Source organism: Meriones unguiculatus, chromosome X (assembly GCF_030254825.1).
Source record: "Meriones unguiculatus strain TT.TT164.6M chromosome X, Bangor_MerUng_6.1, whole genome shotgun sequence".
Lineage (NCBI taxonomy): Eukaryota > Metazoa > Chordata > Mammalia > Rodentia > Muridae > Meriones > Meriones unguiculatus.
In genome coordinates this window covers 76,435,001-76,458,381 of record NC_083369.1, presented here as the reverse complement: position 1 = coordinate 76,458,381, position 23,381 = coordinate 76,435,001, and the positions used below count along the sequence as shown (strand labels likewise).

Here is a 23,381-nt window from a genome sequence, read left to right as displayed (position 1 = left end):
TTCACCCTGGGGAAAATAATTCACATTATAAAGGGCATAGCACAGCAATCTGCAATAATATGTAAAGTCAATGCTGACTAATTAAACTATAGCTAATTCCAGATTTACTTAAAAAGTCAGGTCATTTTGTATTATCAATTTTCATCTTTGTGTGAAGCCAGTTAGAGAACGTTTAACAATAAATTGTGCTGTATGTGTAAACGTCCTTACCAACTAAATGATGTATAACTTTCTTAAAAGTAATTTTAGTGTGTTTATTTATAACTTCTACCCTGTGGTTTCCAGGATATTGGAAGTGATTTACTGTATCTTGTGATATATGACTTTTAATAAATTCTAGTCTTCATGCTGAGAGAGCACTACTTGAGAAAGATGTCGAAAAGTTTCCAAAAAGCCTTGATTCAATCAAAAGAAAGGAAGCTTGAAGTGTTTGTTCTTGGTGCCTTGCAGAGAGACTCAGAGCAACTCTCCATTGTAGCTTTCACACGGTCTGTGCCCCACATCCAAGGCAACCACAGCTGTGGGAGAGCTTGATAAAAGACTGAAGATACACATTGGTGCTTTGATGAAAAGGTCAGTTGGCTGGTCCCCCTCTTGAAAAGCTTATTAAGCCCCAAAGCCAACTTTGTAACATACTTAAAACTGCTATTTTCGCTTATTTCCGGAATGTAAAAATGTATAAAAATAGTTAGTGTATGCTTCCTGAATAAAAAGGAGCCAAAATTGATCAAAATGGTGGTGTAATTATTTCTGGAGAGCAGCCTAGTAGCAACACTTTGGGTCTTTGGAAGTGATGGTTGCACAAAACATTTCAGTCAGAGCAGTATGTGCTCTTAACTGCTAGGCCAGCTTTTCTGCCCCATTTGCAGTGTTCATGTTTGGCATGTAACTGACCCACAATACATGGTAAGTTCCTTTTTGCCCTCCCCTTTTCTATTTTATGCTAACAAGCTAGAGTAAAATAAGTATTTTAAAAGATAGGTTAGCTTTATCTAGATCTCTTAATTTACACGCACCTACATTGGCTACATTATGGCATCAGCTTTTCATTCTTTCCATACCATAGTCTATATAATTTATTAGCTTTGGTAGAAGAAATGTGCATTTTATTTTGGTGCTTAATGCTTTAGCAAAAACAGAGAACTAGGGTAGAACCTCATAGATGTTATAATTATTATTTTTTTTCCCTGCAAACTTTACTCCCATCTTGTAAAGTTGTGGTTCGTGTAGTTTGAGCACTGTGTCTTTGGTTCTCTGAATGATTAGAGATGGTTTTTAGAGATTACAAGATGTGGAAACTTGGTTTGCTTCTCTCTTGTCTTTATTCCTCCCAGAATGTTTGTTATTGTTTTGTTGTGGAGGAAAATGGTAGGAAATCTAAAGTCAGATTTGTTTATAAAAGCCTAATGGAACAAATTTGTTATACTTAAGCTTTGTGATAATTGGGTAAGGTATATAGGAGTTGGGTTCATTTTAGTGGTCCAGATAACTTGGTAGAACAGCTTTAGTATTAATGTAAAATTAGAACAAACTGCCTGAGAATAAAGTAATGTGGTGAGGTTGACAAGAGTGTCTGATGACTTTGCTATTCCAGTTTCCAGTTTTCCCTTTAGTTGGTCCTTAACATTTTCCTTTTCTAAGAGATAGTCATTTTAACCCAGGACCTTTGCTGACAGTGTATGAGCACTTCCAATATTTATTTGTATTAAATATAAGCTGAAAACTATGCATATGTGCTTGTGCTTTTAGAGTCACTTTTTAACCCCCCACCCCCTTGATTACAAAAAGAGAGTGGAAATATACATTCCATCGGGGTCCTTTTCTTTTTTTAGTAGTATTCAGTGTGTTCACTTTGCTATGAGTAATGCTTGAAATGGGTCCTAAATAAAGGACTCTAATTACAACTTTGGTTCTTCAGCATACTCTCTCCCTCACATAAGCAGGTGCAGGACTAAAGACAAGTTTGGATCTCAAAAAGGCACCTTGCAAATCTGCTTTGACTTTCTTGTAATTACATGCAGACAAGGCGGCCTCTGTTAAAAACTGTAAAGGAGAAAAAAGGGTAATTTGTATTAAATTTTCCACTGAGTGTTTAGTGGTAGCTTTGACTATTTCTATGTGAGCTTCATTGTTAACGTTTTAAAAGAATTATACTATGAAATTGGAGATGGTGTTTCTCAGGAGGTATACAAAATAAAATGGTGCTGAATTGGCCTGTTCCCAATCTCATCCTAAATTTTTCAAATATTAACAAGTGTCAATATGTGGTGCCCAGCCAAAACAGGGTGAAAAAGTTAATTCAAATACCATAATAATAATAATAATTAAAATAATAATAATTTGATGGGGTTCTACTTTGAAGCAGAAATACTGGAAGGGGGAAATACTAAATAGAACAATACAGTTAATATGGTATTTAATAGTGTAGATTGAATTCGTCCACAATGAGGTTTAAGTACCCTTTAAGAATGGAGGGCAGGGACTGTAGAGATGGCTCAGCAGTTAAGAGCACTGTCTGCTATTCTAAAGGTCATGAGTTCAATTCCTGGCGACCAAATGGTGGCTCACAACCATCTTATAATGTGAACTGATTCCTTCTTCTGGCAGATGTAAATGCAGATAGAAAACTCATATATATAAAATAAATAAATCTGTAAAAAAATTAAGGGTATATGCATCTTTTCCCTCCAACTATTAATAAGACACGGCATGTCATTGTCATAGTACCTTTAAAATGAGATAGGTTGTTCCTCAAAGGAGAGCCTACTTGCATTTCAATGTCAGAGGACAGAAACATTTTATATAAATTTTGTAGTATTAAAGGTTTATCCATTTTATGCCTGTGTTGTGTACCATCTGAGTACAGTCCCCATGGAGGCCAGAAGGAAACCTGGATTCACCAGTTGTGAGCAACCCAGTTATGGGTCATGGGAACTGGAACAGGGTCCTCTAGAAACACAGCCAGTGTTCTTAACCAGTGAGCTCTCTCTCCAGTTGTTTTGAGATAGGGTCTTTTTATTATGTTACTGGCTGGTCTGGAACTTGTTCTGTACACAAGGTTGGCCTCAAACTCGAGAATATGTATGTCTTCCAAATGCTGGAATTAGAGGTGTGCACAAACATACCACACTAAGCTAGAGGTTTTTTTAAGAGGTGAATTGTCAAGATCAACAAGTTAGAGCTTAGTTTCTGAGGATACTAGTAAAATACTTATCATTTCTTGCTTTTTATTACTTACAATGTATAACAAATTAATTTATGTCAAAATGTTTGAAAAGCAATAACTCTGTGACTGAAAAGTTGAAAAGAGGTTTTCTAACAGTATTAGCTGTCTATTCCCAGAAAGCATTTTTTGCTTTTGTTATACTTAATTTTAAAAGGAAAGATAGATAGGAAATCCCTAAAAAATTAATAAAAGTGTGAACTAAAATTTAAGGTTATTTATTTACAACTTTTGAAAATGTACAGTTTTTTCATGGGTTACTTGTGCAAAGTATGAAGTGCTATAAATGCATAAAAATTAATAAAAATTAACAGGTAAAATATATTACACAAAAATTTATAAGCCTCACCTCATACTGTATATTTTAAAATGTAAATATCCAAAGAAACATTGCAGATGTGGGCATTAAGGTTCTCAAAATACTGAAAATATACAGCAGTAACTCAGGTTTTATTGGGGACATTTTGCAAGATATGCTCCCTTCCTTGAATCATAAAGAGAAAGCTTGTTTAAGACAACACTACTCCTTTAAAAAGATTAGAGGTACTTCAATTTTCCCTAACTTAAAAAAAAAAAAAGAAGATAGCTTCTAGTCCTGTTTTCACACCTCTTTACTAAGCAAAGACCTCTGTAGGTCAGGATTCTAAAACATAGTGAGTTTGCACTATGAGTATCTGGCAAAAAGTGGTCTATGTCAGTTATTAAAATTGCTTCAGTTTGTTAGCTGGGTCCTTTTCTCCTTGCTACCAATAAATGCCATTTTGTAGTTCATATTGCTTAGAATAGGATTTTTTTCAGATTTCCTTCCCCTTTCAAATAATGTTTATACGGATGCGTTCCTGGTTTTTTGTTTGTTTGTTTGTTTTGGGTGATATTCAAAACATTGAATTTACCAAATCAAACACAAGGGAAGGACCAGGATGAAACATGGCAGCAATCATTTTGTTACAAATAACATCCTGGTCACCAGGCTATACATAACATTTTATCTTAAAAGCTTGGTATAAAAAGTACAATAACCTGATAACTACTTGGAGGCTGGAGATGAGCTACAACAAAGGGACATGCAGTTGTGTTTGCAAGTAACCCAGGTACAGTACTTTGGATTTCAAATAGTATCTCTGCTGCTCCACACAGAAAGGAGAAGAAAAACGTGGGAAGTGAAGACAGAAACAGCACAACAGCTATTTAGTTTTTAATAAAGTAAATGTAATGAATTAGGAATAAGGTGGTAAATTCATCAATATACATTTTTCATATAGCCAGCCTCTTCTTTTGCTGCCAGCCTCTTCCTTTGCTCTACCCTGAGTCAACAGTCACGCCAGCTTTGTTCTACAATTGCAGAAACACGCTTTTCATATTCCCGCTTGTTCTCCTGGTACAGCTGTGCAGCCTGGCTGTTTGCTGGACTATTGGGATTAGGTTCATCCAATAGAGACTTCAGAGAAAAGATATATTATGTCAGTTCCTCAATGAAAGACCAAAAAATTGAGAACAAACAGCTAGTTTATCAGTTGGTGACAACACAGCTGTCCCAAATAATAGTTAATTTTCCCATCTTCTACATACTAACTTAAATTAACTGCAAGTAGCTCAGGCAAATAATACATGACTATTCACATATTTCCTGGTGACTTGGATTTTAATGCTCCCTTTACTTATACAATATTTAATACTCTTTTACTTATACAATAAGCTTGGTCGAAAAAGTTAAAAGATCTAAACAATCATTAATGTAAAAACATCAAAGATCATAATCCCATTAAAGAAAAAATCACCTGTATGGATGTTAAAATGGATGACACATCATAGGTTGGACTCCAGCGATTCTGGAGTATATCCAGACATATACTACCATCTGCATAGACTAAGAACACGGAAGTAGGTATATTAAACATAAGACGATAAAGTTTAAACATACTCAAGACAAAAGTGCTTAAGACTACTTTGCTTTCGAAGTTTTAGAGATTCCTAGGTAACTGTCTAAAAAAGTATCATAATCATTACTAGGAAAATAAGATGATCAGGAAATAACAAATGGTATAAAACTGGAAGGCAGTGTTTATCTGAAGAAACAGTCCTGTTTAGGGTGTCATAGATATTTTTCCAGTGGATATCCTATCCATAGAATTGTGGGAAATTCAGCCCACCAAATCTGAAAGCTATATATCCTATTTGTAATATTAACAACTTAATATTTTCAAAGTTTTATTTTGGCTTAAAGATAAAAGTCTTAACACCATGAAAAAAAATTATCATTACTAGAAAAAAAAGTAAAAGTCAGAATCATGTAGATTAGTACCACATTTCCAACAATTGCCAGGTCCTTCAACAGAATCTGGTATTTGGTGGGTCTGATGTGGAACCACAGAATCTGTGTATTCAAAATGCTCCAAGGAAATTCTGATTTGCACCTCAAGTTGAAAATCATCTTTCTGAATGCTAGTGAAGATAATTACAGTACACAATTACCCTAATTTGGCCTATCATTAAACAGAACTCCCAATAGCATCCTTATTTTTAATAAGTAACAAAGATCACAAAGCCAGCAGACTGTTAAGACTCCAAGCAAAGGATGGTACCATCCTCTTGCATTTCTAGGGCTACAGATCAAGACAGCAAAAGACCATAACAAATTTCAGTTTCTAGAGAAAGGAAGATCCCTAAGCAAATACTCAAATGCTATACATATACAACAACAGCATTCAGAATAGCAGTGTAATAAGCACTGTAGGACCTTACAAAAACATGTTTAAAATACTTGCCATTAGGATGGAACATCTTAGAGACAAATCTAACAGTAGGTGGTTTATTTGGATATTCTTCAGTGAATTCAATTGTAAGTTTAAATGTTCCTGTAGTGAAAAAGAGGAGGAGGAAATTTTATCACATTTTTCACATGTACTTTGTTTTTAATGCTACCTGAGTTTTTTCAGTTATTAAATAAGATAATATAAAGACAATCACCATAAACAAAATTGCTTTTTGCTTTAAGTCACTATGCACCTTGATGATATCCTTCAAATGACAAGGTACTGAGTCCCAAATTTGACTTTCTTCCTTTAGACGAAGAGAACTTGGGACTAGTGATACAGATTAGTAGGAGAGCACTTGCTTACAATGCAGGGCGCCCTAGGTTTAAACTCCAGTAAACCTGAATACCTCAAAGGACTATTGCAATCAGCCATCACCTTAAAATTCTTTTATAGTCCCCAGTTGATAGGAAAAAAAGGGTTCAAAACCATTGATAGAAATGAAAATCCAGAGTCAATACATAAAATAGAACACAGAAAAACATTCATTGGTTTCTTTTTATATAGTATTATAATGAAAACATAAGCTAAAACAAACTTTACAGTGCCTCTTACAACCCCATAAAGTTTAACCCACTAAAAAGTCAGTGCATTCATTCTAATGGAGGAACTAACAGAAATAATTTAAAAACTATTTGGTTTATATTGCATTGATGGCTCCTACAAGTTTATCTTTAATGACATTTGTTAAGGTTACTGGCATTAAAAAGAAACAACTTAGAAAACAATCATCCTGAGTGAGGTATCCCAGAAGCAGAAAGATACAATAAAATTCTTAATAGCATGGTGACCATGTATTTATTGAAATGAAATAAAACAAAATGTAAAATCAAAAAAAAAAAAGAAACAACTTTTAAAATACATGCCAAGCTAAGGTTAGCTGAAGGCCCTAAAGTATACAGGTTATAAATGCTCTGAGTATCATTCAAGATTTGTAAACTGTTGTGATGTGGTGAGAGGGCACATCCTTTAAAGTGTTACTTTTAATTGTCCTTAGATTTAAGAAAGCGATAGGCTTTTTATTTTTTTCTGACTTAAATCTCTTTGAGTAAACCAAGAATCAGTTATGGGGCCTGATGAGGTAAGCTAAGTGCTTGCCAAGCAGCATCTCTAGAACCCAGATACAAGTAAAAAGAACAAATTCCATGAACTTAGCTTTAGACCTCCACAAGCACACCCTGGCATACATAGAAACACATCATATACATATACAATAACATAAAACAATCAGGCAGGGCAGTGATTGTACATGCCTTTAATCCAGCACTCAGGCAGCAGAGGCAGATGATCTGAGTTCGAGGCCAGCCTGGTGTGCTCCAGAAGAGCTACAGCTACACTGAGAAATTCTCTTGAAAAAAAAAAAAAAAAAACAATAGATATACATATGTATGAACATATACATATATATGTTTACATATGAATGGTTCATTATTATTATCTGGTTAGTATGCATGTGCATTACTATGACCCATTTAATTATTTATCACTATGAAGTAGCCTATACTTTAGACAGAGTATAAATTATTACAAGTTCCTTTAGAGCTAACAATTTATTTCCTCCTGGCTTTCATTCATAGGTGTATTCCTACTTAAGAAAACAGAATACTATAATCTTTTTACTATTATATCTGACACATAACAATATCAAAAATTTGATATTCTACTACCAAGCTGACCTTGCTATGAATGTGTCAAAAAAAAAAAATCCAGAATAATTTAAAATACAATACAGGGACTGGCAGAATGGCAAAGTTGGTAAAGGCACTAAGCCTGAAAACTTGAATTTGATTCCCAGTCCCATGAGGTGAAACGAGAGAACTACCAGGTTGTCCTGTAATTTAAACATGTGTATTCACAAACATACAGAAAACAAATGTAAAAAAACAAAAAGAAATGCTATAAAGCATCCCACCCACCCACAACAAAAGGAGAGAAAGAATTATTTTAAAAAGGCAACATCGCCTGTGAGTATAACTTAGTAACAGTAGCATTTAGCTTATTCCAAGCCCTGGGTTTCATCCACAACACCACAAAAATAGAAGTAAACAAAATGTAACAACTGCAGTTGTACCGTTTCCCAGTTACTGTTACTCTAAGAACTGTTTTCTTTTGAAGGCCGTTTGTAAATACTGTATGAAGGAAAGGGAGCAAAACAAATGGTCATACTACAGGGCATCAGAGCATACTTTATGCTCAACAGCTCCTGCTTACAGTTTTCCTTTTTGTTGCTTAAGACAGAGGGTCTCTCTGGGTAGCCCTGGCTGCCCTGGAACTCCCCACAGAAATCAGGCTGGCCTTGAACTCAGAGAATCATCTGCCTCTGCACCTGAGTGCTGAGAGTAAATGTGTGTGCTGCCATACTCAGCAACCTTCCTCTTCTTGATGAATTGCAATTCTTCTTTTTCAGTATGAATGACTGTGAAATGCAAGGAAAGTGGAAATGGTAGACCATGTTTAATCCTTAGAATTTTCTTATGTATAAACAACTGGATTAGTGAGGAAATCTCACTAAATTATTAGGTAATGGATTTATGACCAAGAAGCAGCTCTAAAACTGGGCAGAGACTCCAGCTACTCTGAACTAAACCATCATTAAAATGGGGGACCATAAGGGAGTAAAGCAATACACAAGGAAAGCAACAGGAAAAACACCACAATAAGCTTAAGAGTACAAGCTCAGGGCTGGATTCCCAGCACATACATGGAGGATCTGGGGATCCCATGCCCTCTTCTAGCCTCCATAGGCAATAGGCACACACATGGTACACAGAAATGTAGTAAAACACTCATATCTTTGTTTCTATATTTGACTAAACCTCATTTTTTCATGCACAAAAGAAGGCTAATAATTAGTATTCACTGCAACTGTTGTGAGGCTTAAATATGGCACATGTGTATAGTCCTACAATGTTCTTCACAAGTGAACAATTACTATGATTCTGCTGCACTTATCTAGACTTGGCTGAATGACAGAAAACTCTAAACTCTGAACTTTACTACCAGTCAGAAACACACAAGCAAATTCAGATATTAATCAATTCATTTTCGGTCACGTAGCAAACACTATATTCATAAGTTGAGTATATTTGCAGCCTGTTCAAATTCTTTGGCTGGAGCCCTTTGCCTAACTGTGGCCTGGAAAAGCAAGGACAGCCTTACCCTAGCTACTAAGTAGTGAATCCAGTCTTTGTAAAAGCTTTAGTTGTCTTCAGAAGTGAAACAACCTGTTTGTGTTTACTTGATTCATAAATTAAGACTTACCCTAAAAAATAAAAATAAAAAATAATAAAATAAAAAAATTAAGACACCCAAATAAATCTTATTCAATATATACATTTAAAAGTCAACATCCCTTTCAGTTACATTAAGTAAATAGATCCTCTTCAGTAGAACTCTTAATGCAATTTATGAGATCTATAAAAAATGTTAAGGAATTTTTTTTTAATTATAGGCTATTAAACAATTGCACAGTAGAGTTCAACTTCAGAGGGCTAGGCTCTAAAATAATAAGTTTCAACTCATAATTGTTGTGCATAATCTTTACTGATTTTCTTCATCTTCCTGAAGAAGCCAAACCATTTTAAATGCCAACACAAATATGGAGGCCAGAAAAATAAATGTCTAGTATATGGCAATTAAGACTAACATGGTTGAATTAATGAGTATATGTTCTTCCTAAAGATGTAACATAGATTCAGTGTTTTTGAATTTGAAGTTAGAAGTCAGGCCTGATGGCCTATGCGGCGCAAAAATCTCTAATCCTAATACTTAGGACTAGGAAGCAAGAGGATCAGGAATTCCAGATCTTCCTCAGACACATATTTGAGGCCAGCTTGGACTACAAGAAACCTTGTCTCAAACACACACACACACACACACACACACACAGAGAGAGAGAGAGAGAGAGAGAGAGAGAGAGAGAGAGAGAGAGAGAGAAAACCATGTTAGTCAAAGAAAACTTTTTCTAGTCATGTTTTTCATTTGACTAACTTAGAAGCCTGGAGGCAAAAGCAAAATTATGTGTACTTGTTAATTTTTTTGATGACTGAAAGAAAATTCTTCATCATTCTTAGTGGTCTTTAAGAGAGACCTTTTTAAAAAGAAAGGATATACACATTCAAAATCTAAAAGCCACATATATCATTAAAAGTAACTGCAATTATCTCACTCTTAATTTAATATATCCCATAACTTTATTTATGCTTATTACATTATATGTATTTAGCTTATATACAAAGGTATTTTAAGAAAATATTTTCTTACAGTGTTCTGGTAGTTGAAGTTTTCCAGAACATATTTCCTCTCATTTTAAATATATGAATCTAAAACAAAGTGCCTTTAAGATTTCCTTTTCTCTGGGGCATGCTCACCTGTAATCCCAGCACTCAGAAGGTAGAAGCAGGCAGATCTCTGAGTTCAAGGCCAACCTGGTATACAAAGTGAGTTCCAGGACAGCCTAAACTACAAGGAAACCCTGTCGCTAAAAACAAAAACAAAACCAGGATTCTTTTTCTCAGAATTTCCTCTTTTTGTTTGTTTGTTTGGTTGGTTTTAGTTTTTTTGAGACAAGGTTTCTCTGTATAGTCCTGGCTGTCCTGGACTCACTTTTGTAGACCAGGCTGGCCCCAAACTCATAGAGATCCATCTGCTTCTACCTCCAGAGCCCTGAGATTAAAGGCATATGCTACCACTCCTGGCTTAGGATTTCCAAAGTAGGACCAGGTTCAGAAACATCTAACAAGGAATAAAGAAAAGATGTGTGAGGGCTTTAAATTTGGAAACACATGTGAAACAGCAAAATCAGCTGTCATTTTTCTCTATCAAATTTCTTCTATAATTATAAATTCTCCAAATGTAATTAGGAGTAATGAAAAAATGGTCAGAATTTGGTTTTACCAGTCAGAGCTCTCCAAGGCAGCATCCATGTATAGTAGACTGTTTTACAGAATCAGTTCAATACTGTCATTTAGCTTAACAGGGCAAATCTCAATTCTGAAACTGCTTTGAGATTACGGATCAGAAAATCCTAGTTAAAGCACACACTGTAAATGGATTAAAAAAAAAAAGGAACAAGGAGGAAGGATAGGATTGGGAGGGGATGAGGGAAGGCACTACAGCTGGGATACAAAGTGAATACACTGTAATAAAAAGTAAATGCATTTAAAAAAATAAAATCAAGAAACAATGTTACACTGAAAGGCATTTAAGAGCATTGTTAAAGCAGTGAGGCTGATGCACCTTCTACGTCATAGTGTAAACGCCAGGTAATTGTGTGTCAGGGAATCTTGCACCCATTTGGCACTCACCAAACCGCACACTAAGCACTGCTGAATGTCCTTGGAATGGAAAGCATACTAGACCAGATGGCCTTTGGTGGACTAGTTTCATACAGAACTATCTCCGTGGGGGCTGAATTTAGCAGGAACACAACTCAAAGCCCACAGTCCTTAACACCAGGCACTCTTTGGTACTTCTTTTAAAAACTGACTATCTCTACCCAGAATGTATTAAACGGAGGAAAACACCCGAAAATGTGCAGTTCTGGTTAAGCAGAGGGACCATCCTGAACAACAAGCCACACACACTTGAGCCTTTAGTAGGCGGAGGAGGCAGGTTCTTTAAGCTGGGGGCGCTTGCTGATGACAGGGAACCCCTTCCCCTGATGAGTAGGCTCCTGTAAGATGGGTTAGGAAACTCTTTCTTACCATCCTCAAATGGGGTCCCTTCAGGCCTGTAACAGAAAAAACAAAAACAAAACCCAGTTAAGACCCGACAGCCGCGAGGCTTCCCCATCTTCCCAGAGGCCCCCAAAGAGAAGGCTCCGTCAATGTCTCCCATCCTGGCCTCCCGTCCCCCACCGCTGTCTTGTGTGAGGAAAGCTACTCTGGTCCCTTTAGGGGCTCCCTGAGGCTGCGCAGGCAGCCACCGCGGCAACTGCCACCAATCCCCACCCCGCCCCCTAGAACCCTAAACGGCTTCCCTGGCAGCGGGGAACCAAGCTAATCGAGGCAGAGGCTCCGTGTAGGCGCATAGGCCCGAACAACCCCAAATATCTTTCCCTTTTCCTCCCAACCCCCCGCAGTTCGTCGAGGGGCCGGCCCCCGTCCCTCATCCCTCAGTGGCGGCCTGAACACAGACTCACCCGAAAATGACCGCGTTCCAAACCATTATGTTGTTCTCCGACGGAGCCCCGCTCACTCCGGCCGGAGGATCCTCTTGTAACCTTCAGAAACACACGCAGGCTCCCCTCAGTCCCGCCACTCGCGGCCGGCCCCCCTCACCACACCCGAGCCACTCCGTTTCGGGATCCGCCCAGCGCCCCGGCTGGGCAGCCCCCCTACCTCCTCTCCCTAACCTACGACAGGTTACCTCTTGAAGTCCCTCATGAGGCGCCGCCGGGCCGGGGTCGACATGTCTCTAGCGGCGTCAGAGGAGGGGCATACACCAGGGTCCGCGGTCCCTGAGGAATCCGAGGTAGCCGAAGTAGTCTAGTCGAGGAAGCGCCAAGAGTGACAGCGCTGACTCTCCGAAGCCGAAGGTCGGTCTGGCGCCGGCTAAGCCCCACCCCTGAGTAGACGGGGACAGAACCAACCTGAGGGAAAAGCAAGGGGGGGGGACGTCTCACAGAGGGCGGGCTGTACCAAGACGAGCGCGGGGCAGGGGGGATTCAAAGTTGTTAGGTCACTCAAGCCCAGCCAGGAAGACCACGCCCATGAGCGTGGGGAGGTGGCAGCCAATTTTGAGGGGAAGTGCTAGGGAGGGAGCAAACGGAAGCCTCCGACTTTTTACGGGGCAGCCAGTCTGATTTGAAGAACCCTGCGAAGTTTTCTTTTAATATTTACCTACTTTTTTCTTTTTTTCTATTTTTGCTGTTTTGAAAGGAAGTCTCATGTAGGCCAGGCTGCCCTCGAACTCACTGTGTAGTTGAGGATGACCTTCTACGTCCCACCTCCCTGCGTTGACCTCCCAAATGCTGGAATTACAAGAGTGCACCACCGTACCACTCTTTAATTACTACTTGTTTTGTTGTTGGTTCCCCTCCCCTCCTCTTCTTCCTCCTCCTCCTCCGCCTCCTCTTTTTCCAGTTTAGAGACAGGTCTTCTGTAGAACAGGCTGGAGTCGAACTCACAACGCAGTTGAGGATCACCTTGAACTCCTCACCCTCCTGTGAGGATTACCAGAGTGGACCACCACACCAGTCTTTAATTACTACTTGTTTTGTGGTTGGCTCCTTTCTCTCGATTTTATTTCCTTTTTTTCTTTTTTACTATTTTTAAATTTTGGTCTCAATAGTAACACAATTTAACACAACCTAACTCAAAAACTGAAACTCACTGTGAATCACAGAGGCTAGACCTTGAGGTCACCTCAGACTGCCAAGCACCTATGATGACAGGAATATGCCTTAACGCTTTTTTGTTTGTTTTGAGAAGGTATGCTTTATTAAAGTGCCAACTACTCTCCAAGATGAGGTAAAGAGGAGAGAAGAGAATATTGGTTGAAAGAGAAGAAAGGAGGAAAGGGTTAGCAAAGGCAAACTGGTTCTCGAAAGGCAACCATGTTTTGGTCACAATCCTGCAGACACAGGAGACTAGGGTAATATTAAAATCACGGAGAACGAACAAATAAAAGGGTTTTGACTCTGAAAATGGACTCTGGGTCCATTTTCTCTGGGATGAGGATGCACAATTCAATCCCAACATTTAAGCCTAGGGCTGAATAAAACGTTTTGGGGATGGTGGTGGAAATGAGAGCTTCAGCAGAGAAAACAGACTTTTAACAATTGCTATGGGCACTCACAATTTGTCTCTGGAACCACATTTCCCCTTGTCAATTCAACAAACCAAGCAGCTAGTTTAGAAGAGTCCAAAGTATGAGATTCTCCAGATGCAGAGAATTGTTAAGGCAGTAGTTTGGGTGGAAGGAGAGGTAACTGTAGGATGCATGTGAAAAAGGTGCAGGCTGCAGGGAAGGCCCACAGATCATATAGGGATGTGGAAAAGTAGTAACAGCTTGAAAGAAGCATTTAGAAAGATCAATCCAAAAATCACTTAGTAGGCAGACAAAATACACCTTTAAACATGATGGAAATTATCATAAAGGTAGGTTTGACTTAAATCCTGGAGAGCTTTGAATGCCAAGCTAATTGAATCCTTGCAAGGTAGTTGAGCAGGGAAGTGACACCATTAGAGCTCTGCTAATCAGAATATGCTCCCAAAAGAGCTCTTGTGCTACTGTTGGGAGAGGGGGGAGATACTATACCAGGCAATCTCACCTTCCAGCAGCCAACAGCATTCTTTACCATGACCTACCACAGCTTCAAAGTCTTGAACACATTTTCTCTCCCATTAAATCCTCTCTGTCTCTCTCTCTGTCTATCTATCTATCTATCTATCTATCTATCTATCTATCTATCTATCTGTCTGTCTCCAGGAGAGCCCAGTTTTTTATAGTCATCAAAGAAAAGGAGGAGGTAAATAAAGAGTACCTGGCAATAGATTGAATGTGATGGCAAGAAGCCAAAAGTTCCTGAAGCTTTCAACACCAAGAGAAGTAGAGATTTGAAGTAGCATTAACAGAATTCGGTATAAAGGGTAACAGACACATTTGGGAGAGGAAATTTTGAGTAGAACTTTCTGAGCTACTAGGGCCGATGTGAAGATGTTAAGAAATCATCAGATGCAAAATAGAATTTGTTTTATGCACAGGAATAGGAAGCACATGCCAACAGTAATGATTTTACTAGGTGCTCTACAGCAAGTACTTTCCTGGCTAGCAATTGTTATCTCCCATTAACCCCAACATATGTTTATGCCTGATTCGCCAGACCCCCAAAAGACTACCAGGAGTTGAGTCTGTTGCAAAAACACATGAAGGTCATTATTTGAAGCTCGAGCTGAGACTCTCACAGACACCAAGGCATTGGTTTCCAGCTGAGAGCCCTGAGCTCCAGACTGTGGTTGATTTATAAGTCCCAGTCCCTCCCAGAGCACCCAAAGCAGGGGGATTCCAGCCTGGCAAGCTTCTAGTGGTTAAAACAGGAAAGGGGAGGCTATATTTCAGAAACCATTCTGGCTTTCTTTGTTCTCTCTCTTGTGAGAGGGTGGCTGGCCTTGGGTAGTCTGTGCTTCTGTGCTATTTTCATGGACAAAGCTACAAGTTGGAACGAGTTGGGGGCTATCTGGGCCAGTTTCCTGTCAATGATATCTCTAATGAGCAGCAAGGTCAGCTCTTCCCTGCAGTTGGCTGGATTTGCCTAGAAGCAGCAAGGTCAACTGGCCTGATATGTTTTAAATTTTTTAGCTCAGTACCCCAAAACCTAGTTTTTAATTCTCTGGCCACTCAATATCAGTTAAAATAAGTTTCCCTAGCAGTAGTGTATTATGGCTGTGGTCAGGAAAGGTTACAAAACTAAATATCAAAAAATCCTTTCCCCTCATCTAGGAACTTAAAGTTTTCTATTTCACACATGAAATTAGCAAAAGCAAGGCCTGCAAAAACAGAGCATTTGCTTTCTAGCACAGCTTAGTTGGTCACCATTAACTGTAGGCCATGTCCTGTTCCTTGTGGTTATAGGACTCAGGGCCTTATTTCATTATTAATTGCCAAATTGAGACAATTCCCAGCTCCCAGAGGCCGCCTCCATTCTTTGCTATGTAACCTACGCACTTTTAGTCACAAACAGAATATTTCTTTTTTATTAACTCCTCAAACTTTGAAACTTCTTCAAGGAGAACACAGTGTACTTTCTCCAACTTATCTGATTAGATCAGATCCAACCTCGATAAACTCTGTATTTTAAACATTTTAAAATTGGTAAATCATTACTTAATCTATTTTGAGGAAATAGTTCATTTCCCTTCTGTTTTATGACCATCTTTTAAATATTACTGTTAGATGTTTTCATGTTTGACCTGTAATATAGTAAAAGTTATATCTGTAACAGTTTTCATGTCATAATGTCTAAAATATTGTTGAATTCCAATAGAATACATGTTGAAGCACCACCAGCCCCAATTATTCAAGGGCATCTCCAAAACATTCACCATCTCTAACGAATGTGTAACCTTAAGATCATGCTCTCCAGAATTTAAAACAAAAGTCCACTGGAAATCTGAATATGAATTTATGGCATGCTACATGTATTTCAGTTCTCCAAACTCTGTAAAATGGAGCACACCAGCCACCTTCTCACCTTGTTCCAAGACAACACTAAATAGGATCTACATTTCTACTTTAGCATATAGGCCGTCATCTAGTAATTGAACCTTAACAATACACACACAATCTCCAGTCTGACAAAGTTGGCCTATAGCTGAAGACTTTCTCTCCAGCATCTCAATGGGCTGTCATTTTGTAATATCTTCAAGCCTCTGTGGACATTTCTCATCTGGAACTACCTCTTTTGGTGTTATTGTAAGTACCAGATTGGATTGCTATGAAGGCTCTTTATTTTGATTCAAAGATTCCCCCAATTTCTGTTCTATGACCTTTAATTGTTTTTTTACTCCTAGACCACTGTTCAATCCAAATAGGTTGGTCAGCCAGCCAACTTAGTAGTAAGTCTATGGGTGTTTTATCAGCAGTGTCTTCCCAACACTGTTGAAAAGTTGAAAAGACAGCCTCTGCTGTATTTTGCTTATGGACAGCGTGGACATTCTGTAACTATTTTTTGATGACATTTTAAAATTATTTTAACTTCTTTATCAGGAGTATTACCTGTTTTTTGGCTTGCCTTTGAAATTGGGGGGAGGATGTTAATCTGGGTTTTCTATTGTAACAGATCTCTTCCCCTTAAGTTTATGGCTGTCTCAGCCACGTATGGCCTTAATTTTCCCATTTGACCTTCTGGTCTTGTACATTTAAGCCACCTGACACTTTGTTTTACTTTAGATAAAGTTCCAACTCTTAGGAATTGAATATCTACCTCTTGAAATGGCCAATCTGGGGGCCAGGATTTAGGAATGATAACTGTGACATCAGCCCCAGTATCCACCATGCCTTCAGTTTCAATATTATTTAAAATTAACTTTGGCTGTTAATCATTTAGAGAGGTTTGCCAGCATATTCGTTTTTTGTTTCCTTCCTGGTTTTGTAATTTATCTATAGAACTTGCTCTGACCTCTCTGATTTTTTAATGTTTATTCCCAGAGTAATGGTGTTTAATTTTCTTGTAGAGGAGTATCCCTGTCCTGTATTAGGACTTTTGAGAGGTTCCCTTGGGTGTTGTTTTTGATAGAGGATTACCCCATTGATCTGTTGCTGCTCTACATTCACTAGGCCAACATCGACCCTTGCCATATCTTCTGCATATTCTAGGAAGCATAGGCTCCCTTTTTGAATTATTTTGGATTTCCTTTGTAGTAACCTTGCTCACCACAATTATGACATTTCCCAAGGCCTGTAGGGCTCATTTCTTCTATCAAGGTCATACTGGGTGAATGAGATCTGATGTCAATTGTATTTCTAATCCATTCTTCTGTTGGTGCAGATCTTGCTCTTAAAGGCTTATTGTCTCTTTGCATTCAGTATTAGCATTTTCAAAAGCTAAAGATCCTATGCCTTTCTAGATAGTGGATCTGATATGCTTCTATCACAGCTGAGGTCAATCTTTGTAAAAAGTTGGTGAATGTTTCACTTGGACCTTTTATGACCTGAGAGAATGGCTCAAACCTTTTTCCTGATTCCTCAATCTTGCCCCAGGCATTTAAGCCTGCTAGGCGACATAATGCTAAGGTTTCTTCATTATATACAGCTTGTTTCTCTGTGTCAGCATATTGGCCATCACCAAGCTGCTGTTCATTAGAAACACCAGCACCTTTGGCTCTATTTTTGTATGCTATCTCTCTAGCCTTTTTTCTCCACCATGAAAGTCATTGTAAATATGATCCAGGTTCTAATACTGCCATTTCCTGGGCTGGAGTGATGGCTCAGAGAATAAGAACACTCACTGTTCTTCCAAAGGTCCTGAGTTCAATTCCCAGCAACCACCATGGTGGCTCGTAGTAATCATCTACAGTAAGATCTGATGTGCAGGCAGAATGTTGTATAAATAATAAATAAATCTTAAAAAATTGCCATTTCCTCCTGGTCTTTTGGTATTACTCTATTTCTGATTGACCAAGAAATCAGCATTTGTTTTACAAATGGTGAATGCATTCCAAAATCAGTGACACTTTCCTTGAATTTCCTCAGATCTAGTACTTTCACAGGGCGTCATTCAGTTTCGTGATAATCCTTGGATGATCATCATCTGTTGGTCTCTGTGTATACTGACTGGATAAGCTACTGTTTGTTTTCTAACCACCTTTGGTTGGCTTTATTTATTTTTATCTTTCACCTCTGCTGAGTATTTTCTTTACTTAGTATTCTAAATTCTTCTCTTAAGGTGTGTTCCTGTATTTCACACCTATCTCTCTGTTGTTTGTTTTGTTCAATAATCTCTTGAATCCCTTGTTTTATGTCTCTCTTCCAACTTTTAATTTTTTTCTTTATATTGTTCTAGTTGTTCTTTGTGTTATTCCAGTATCTTTTCTAAAGCCTTTACCTTTGAGAAGACATAATAGGCGAATCCAATGATTAAAGTTAAATTGAGGACTATGAATGTACCCATAGTCATAATTTCTAAATTTTCCTTTATTTCTGTCTTAAAACCATAGAAGAGATTATCAGCCAAGGTCCAAGAAGTCTGTTTTATTGTCTTTCCAATCCTGTTTCTTTGTTTACTTAAAATTTGTGTATAGCATAAACAATTTACCTCATCATAAGTTCTGTTTCCCGTCTGTGTTCTTTTGTGCTGTGTGGTGTCTCACAACTCTTGTTTATCAGCTCACAGCAAAGAGGCATAGTTTTGCCTCCCACTTTTTTTTTTTTACCAGATCTCTACTCCTCCCACAATCGGTTGAGTTCTTGTCTACCTTGGAAGAGCACTTAGTTTGGACCTATTAAACTGGCCTTTTATTTTTACATAAGCTTTTATCCTAAGAAAGTAGTTTAAACAACCTCCCAGCTTTTCTTCTCAGTTTGGCTACTGCTTCCAAGGAGAGGTATTTTATCTGCCTCCCTCACTAGATTCTGACACCTTCTTCACCCTGGGAAGTTATTGGGGCCACAAACTTTTGCTCCTCAGACCAGCAAGAACCCTTCTCAAATTCCCCTTTGCCTTGGCTAGCAAAGTCTGGCTTTGAGAAGCTTCCTTGTTAAAAAGCCACTCCTTTTCTCTTCCTAAAGAAACTGCCTCTGTGGAGGTTTGTATGTGTCAATTTTTGATTTTCTGTAGCCTGCTGAAAGCCTTGCTGCTCTGTAGGAGGTCTGTCTAATCATGAATCTGTGAGCTCCTAGTTTAGGTACTGCCTTTGTTCTGTTTTTAAGAAATAAAACTAGGGGCTGGAAAGATGGCTCAGTGGTTAAGAGCACTGTCTGCTCTTCCAAAAGCCCTGGGTTCAATTCCCAGCACCCACATGGAAGTTCACAACTGTCTGTAATGCCCATTCCAAAGGATCTGATACCTTCACACTAATGCACATAGAATAAAGTTAAATAAATTTAAAAAAAAGAAATAAAACTAAACAAAAAAAACCTGCTCTATAGTTTTACTTTCTATGTAAATTCTTGTTAGATTATTGTAAATTCTGCCACACGTTGGTACACCATCTGTTGTTGATTATTAATATTTATTATTGATTTTTTCTTTTAGTTAAACTGGTTATAACTAATCCAGCTGTATACCCAAATCACCACACAAGAGCCTAGGATTTATTTAATTAACTTAGAGCACAATGCTGGGAAATAGTTACTCCATCCTAAAACTCCAAGCCCACATACTTTCCTCCCATTCAGATTTCCCACATTATCCTTGCTCTTAGTCAAATCTTAGGTCAGGTTCATCTCTCCTCATGCTTCCAGATCCTCTCCTACCCAATCTCTCCCTCCCACTCCTCCCCCTCACTTCTTTCACTTCCACTCCAGAAAAGGATGTCCAACCCTATTTTCTCCATTGCACAACATTGGCTGGTTGTTTCATTGAAAATACAGAGAACAAATGGTGGCATGTTTACACAAACTTGAGACAGGTGATGCTTAGAATAAACATAATGCAATGTCCAGATTGTAACCAGACAGTGGGGATATCCGCATTTGAATAAAAAAGAGTAAATTGTATACATTCCACGGCAACATTATAACAACATGAGAGTTTGAGCACAAGAGAGAGAGAAAGGTACACATTGTATACTATTGAGAAGCAACATACAAGCTGGGCGAGGTGAATGATGTCTGTACATCCAGCACTGGGGAGGCTGAGGCAGGATGAGTGCAAGTTTAAAGCCAGTTTATGTTAAGTGTGAGACTGGGAAGGAAGAAGAGAGGGAAAGGAGTTGGGGGGAAAGGAAAGGGGAGAGGAAGGAAGAGCTAGGGAGAGCCTCTAGGGATCTATTAAAGGGTTAATTTATTGACTGGATGTAAGTGTATGGAAGAAATTACAAAATACAGTAGGCATGTTTAAATTTTCTGTGGACTTGTTTATTTCTTATTTTTAAAAAATTTATTGTTTTCCTTTCTTGGACTGTACACTCAAGTCAACTCAAGGGCCTGAAGCAAAGTAATTTTTAAGCCCCAAATCACCTGATTGAGAAATGAAATTGCATCCTCGCACACTGTGTCCCCAACACTCCTCATCAAAGCAAGGTTGCCATAGCAAGCAGGAACACAGTGTTGTTTCCCAGTACAGATGCTTATCAGACTAGAACATATCACCTACAGTACAGTTAACCAAGCATTCTTTCGCCCCCATCTTACCTCGAAACCTTCAAGAAATGGTCTCTTCACAGACAAGGATTACACTCTGCCTGAGAGCAGAGGATCATTCACCCACTCTCGTGATGGAACCATTTTCAGTTCCCTGACTTTTATCAGAGATGATAAATGAGTGTTTGACTTGTCCTGCCAGCTGCAGCTCTACAGATCAGAAAGTTCTTAGAACTCAGAACTGAAATTCTCAAAGAATAAATAAAAATATTACTAAATGCTTTAAAAAGTTTTTTGTTGTTTGTTTGTTTGTTTTGGTTGGTTGGTTTGGTTTTTTGAGACAGGGTTTCTCTGTGTAATAGCACTAAATAGCCATAGCTGTCCTGGACTCACTTTGTAGATCAGGCTGGCCTCAAACTCATGAAGATACACCTACCTACTTCTGCTTCCTGAGTTCTGGGATTAAAGCTGTGTGCCACCATGCCCAGCTTTAAAAGTTTGCATTCTTATATAAAGTTGTAGGGAGTATATTTCCCGAGTTCATATTATAATTCTAACAGCATTTTCCAGGTCATAATGGAAGTGCAAAACACTGTGCATTTCAGAAATCAATGCAACTCCACAACTAAGGAGCATATATTCAAACTTGTATTGAAGGTTATTAATCTGCAATGCAGGGACATGATACAAGGTAAATGTCTTTGATTCCCTGCCCCAAAGGAAAAGAGCAAACATCAAGAGTTTATATTAGGGTTGGAGAGATAGCTCACTAGTTGAGAGCCCTGGATGCTTATCCAGAGGCGCCTGGGTCAATTCTTAGCACCCACATGACAACTCACATCCTCAGTAGCTGCAGTTCCAAGGTGTCTGATGCTCTCTTTGGCCTCCATGGGCACTGAACATGTGATGCACAGATATACATACACATAAAGAGTATGAACTAATAGAATTGTACGAATGCCTTCTCAGAGATTAATATGCTGAATTAACATAATGTCCTGTGGACTGATACAAGTATATGGTAGTAGTTATCTCTGTGGAAAAAAAATTTCAAAGATCAAATGTTAATCTACAAATATCTGCAACGAATTTACTGATCAGAAATACTCACTCTGAACCTTAATATTTGAGAAATACTATTCCTTTTCATGAAAGTATGCAATTCTTCTAATTAGTACACCTGCATTATTATATATTAAAAGGATGGTGTTGTACTTTGAAAATTTTCAATGAAGGGCCATAAAATGTATTTCCTCTTATATAAATTTCTAGACCATGTTCTTTATTTTGTTTCTTGCCCCTCTATCCTAAAGGATTCATTATCGAGTCCTTTAAGGAAAAAGCTTGCTAATTGCAGCAGAAGAGTAAGCTACATGAGGGGTGAGAGCATTTGAAATTGATTATTATAGCACAGTGCCTAAACACAAACTTGGAATAGTGTGGAATGAAAGGGGTGATATTGGTTTAAGACCTACAGGTCAAAGAATGAAAGAGTGTTATACTGTAAGACTTTCATTAATAATTCTCTTAAACTTGGAGCTAGGTGTGTAACTAGTAGGACAGTACTTTCCTAACATGCACAAAGCCCTTGGTTCAATTCCTAGCAACTCAATAAAGCAAAAGGAATGATCTTGACAGGTGTGTTGTGTTTGCCTGTATTTCTGGCACTGGCTAGGCTGAAGCAGAAGAATTGTGAATGCAAAGTTATACAGGAAGCCTGCTGCCAAGCCTGACAATGCGAGTTATATTCCTGCACGCACACACACCATACACTAAATAAATGTTTTTGGTTTTGTTTTTGTTTTTTAACTGGATACTGGAGAGGTTATAGGTCCAAGGCATCTGTCTAATTACCTTCTACATATTATGTTTATGCCCATAGGATAATGCTGCTGTCAACTTTGGTCGGTGAAGCTTCTTTTTGCAGTGGGTAAAAATGATTACTGCAGAGACGCACAGCTGGTCAGAATGCTGACGAGTCTTAATGTTGGGGGCTCAGTCCTAAAGGAAATATCTTCAGGACCACGGAAACACCCTCAAAGAGAGGGTAAGAATATAAGCGCTGAGGGAAGGGTTGGGGGAGTTTGGAACACTGTTTTTTTTGGGGGTGGAGTGAGGGTGGGGGCATGATTTGGTGCTCTCTTGAACTTCCAGCAGTTGTGATTACTTGCCACTCAACCATTCTGTCCTGGAGGGAGAAGGGACTCAGGAGATTCTTGTGGAGCTACACAGGCAGTTGCTGAAAGCCAGCCACCGCCCCCTGCTGGGCGTGGTGGCACATGCCTTTAACCCTAGCACTCAGAAGGCAGAGACAGGTGGATGCCTGGTCTACAAAGCTAGTCCAGGACAGCCAACGCTCTGTTACATAAAGAAACCCTGCCTCAAAAAAAAAAAAAAAAAAAAAAAAAGAGAGAGAGAGAGAGAGAAAGAGAGAGAGAGAAAGAGACCATTTCTTCAGTGGTGTAGCCACTGGTAAATTGTCCATTCTCTTGTAAATACCTCTCATGCACACTACTGTAACTCTGGGAAAAAGGAGAGGATCAGTGGAGGTGGGAAGGGAACAAGACACAGTAATGAGATTGAATATGATCAAAATACAT

The 23,381-nt window shown here is 38.6% G+C and overlaps 1 protein-coding gene across 1 annotated transcript; it reads right to left on the bottom strand.

Moving 5' to 3' along the window:
• Positions 1-4,402: 4,402 nt before the first annotated feature.
• Ube2a (ubiquitin conjugating enzyme E2 A) lies at positions 4,403-12,615 on the bottom strand. The gene is made up of 6 exons (XM_060374471.1): positions 12,406-12,615; positions 12,179-12,259; positions 11,742-11,767; positions 5,989-6,078; positions 5,002-5,090; positions 4,403-4,661 (listed from the first exon to the last, which is right to left on the bottom strand). The coding sequence occupies exons 1-6, from the start codon at positions 12,447-12,449 to the stop codon at positions 4,533-4,535; spliced, it is 459 nt and encodes a 152-aa protein (XP_060230454.1). The 5' UTR covers positions 12,450-12,615; the 3' UTR covers positions 4,403-4,532.
• Between the last annotated feature and the right edge of the window lie 10,766 nt (positions 12,616-23,381).

Bases quoted from the DNA above. Each gene is read 5' to 3' on its own strand.
- Ube2a (XM_060374471.1), bottom strand. From the start codon at position 12,449: ATGTCGACCCCGGCCCGGCGGCGCCTCATGAGGGACTTCAAGAG. The intron at 5,091-5,988 runs GCAAGTATTTTA...CCGTGTTCTTAG, and splicing joins TAAGATGTTCCATCCTAATG to TCTATGCAGATGGTAGTATA. The intron at 4,662-5,001 runs GTGATTTTTTCT...TTTTCTCTGAAG, and splicing joins CCATTTTAACATCCATACAG to TCTCTATTGGATGAACCTAA.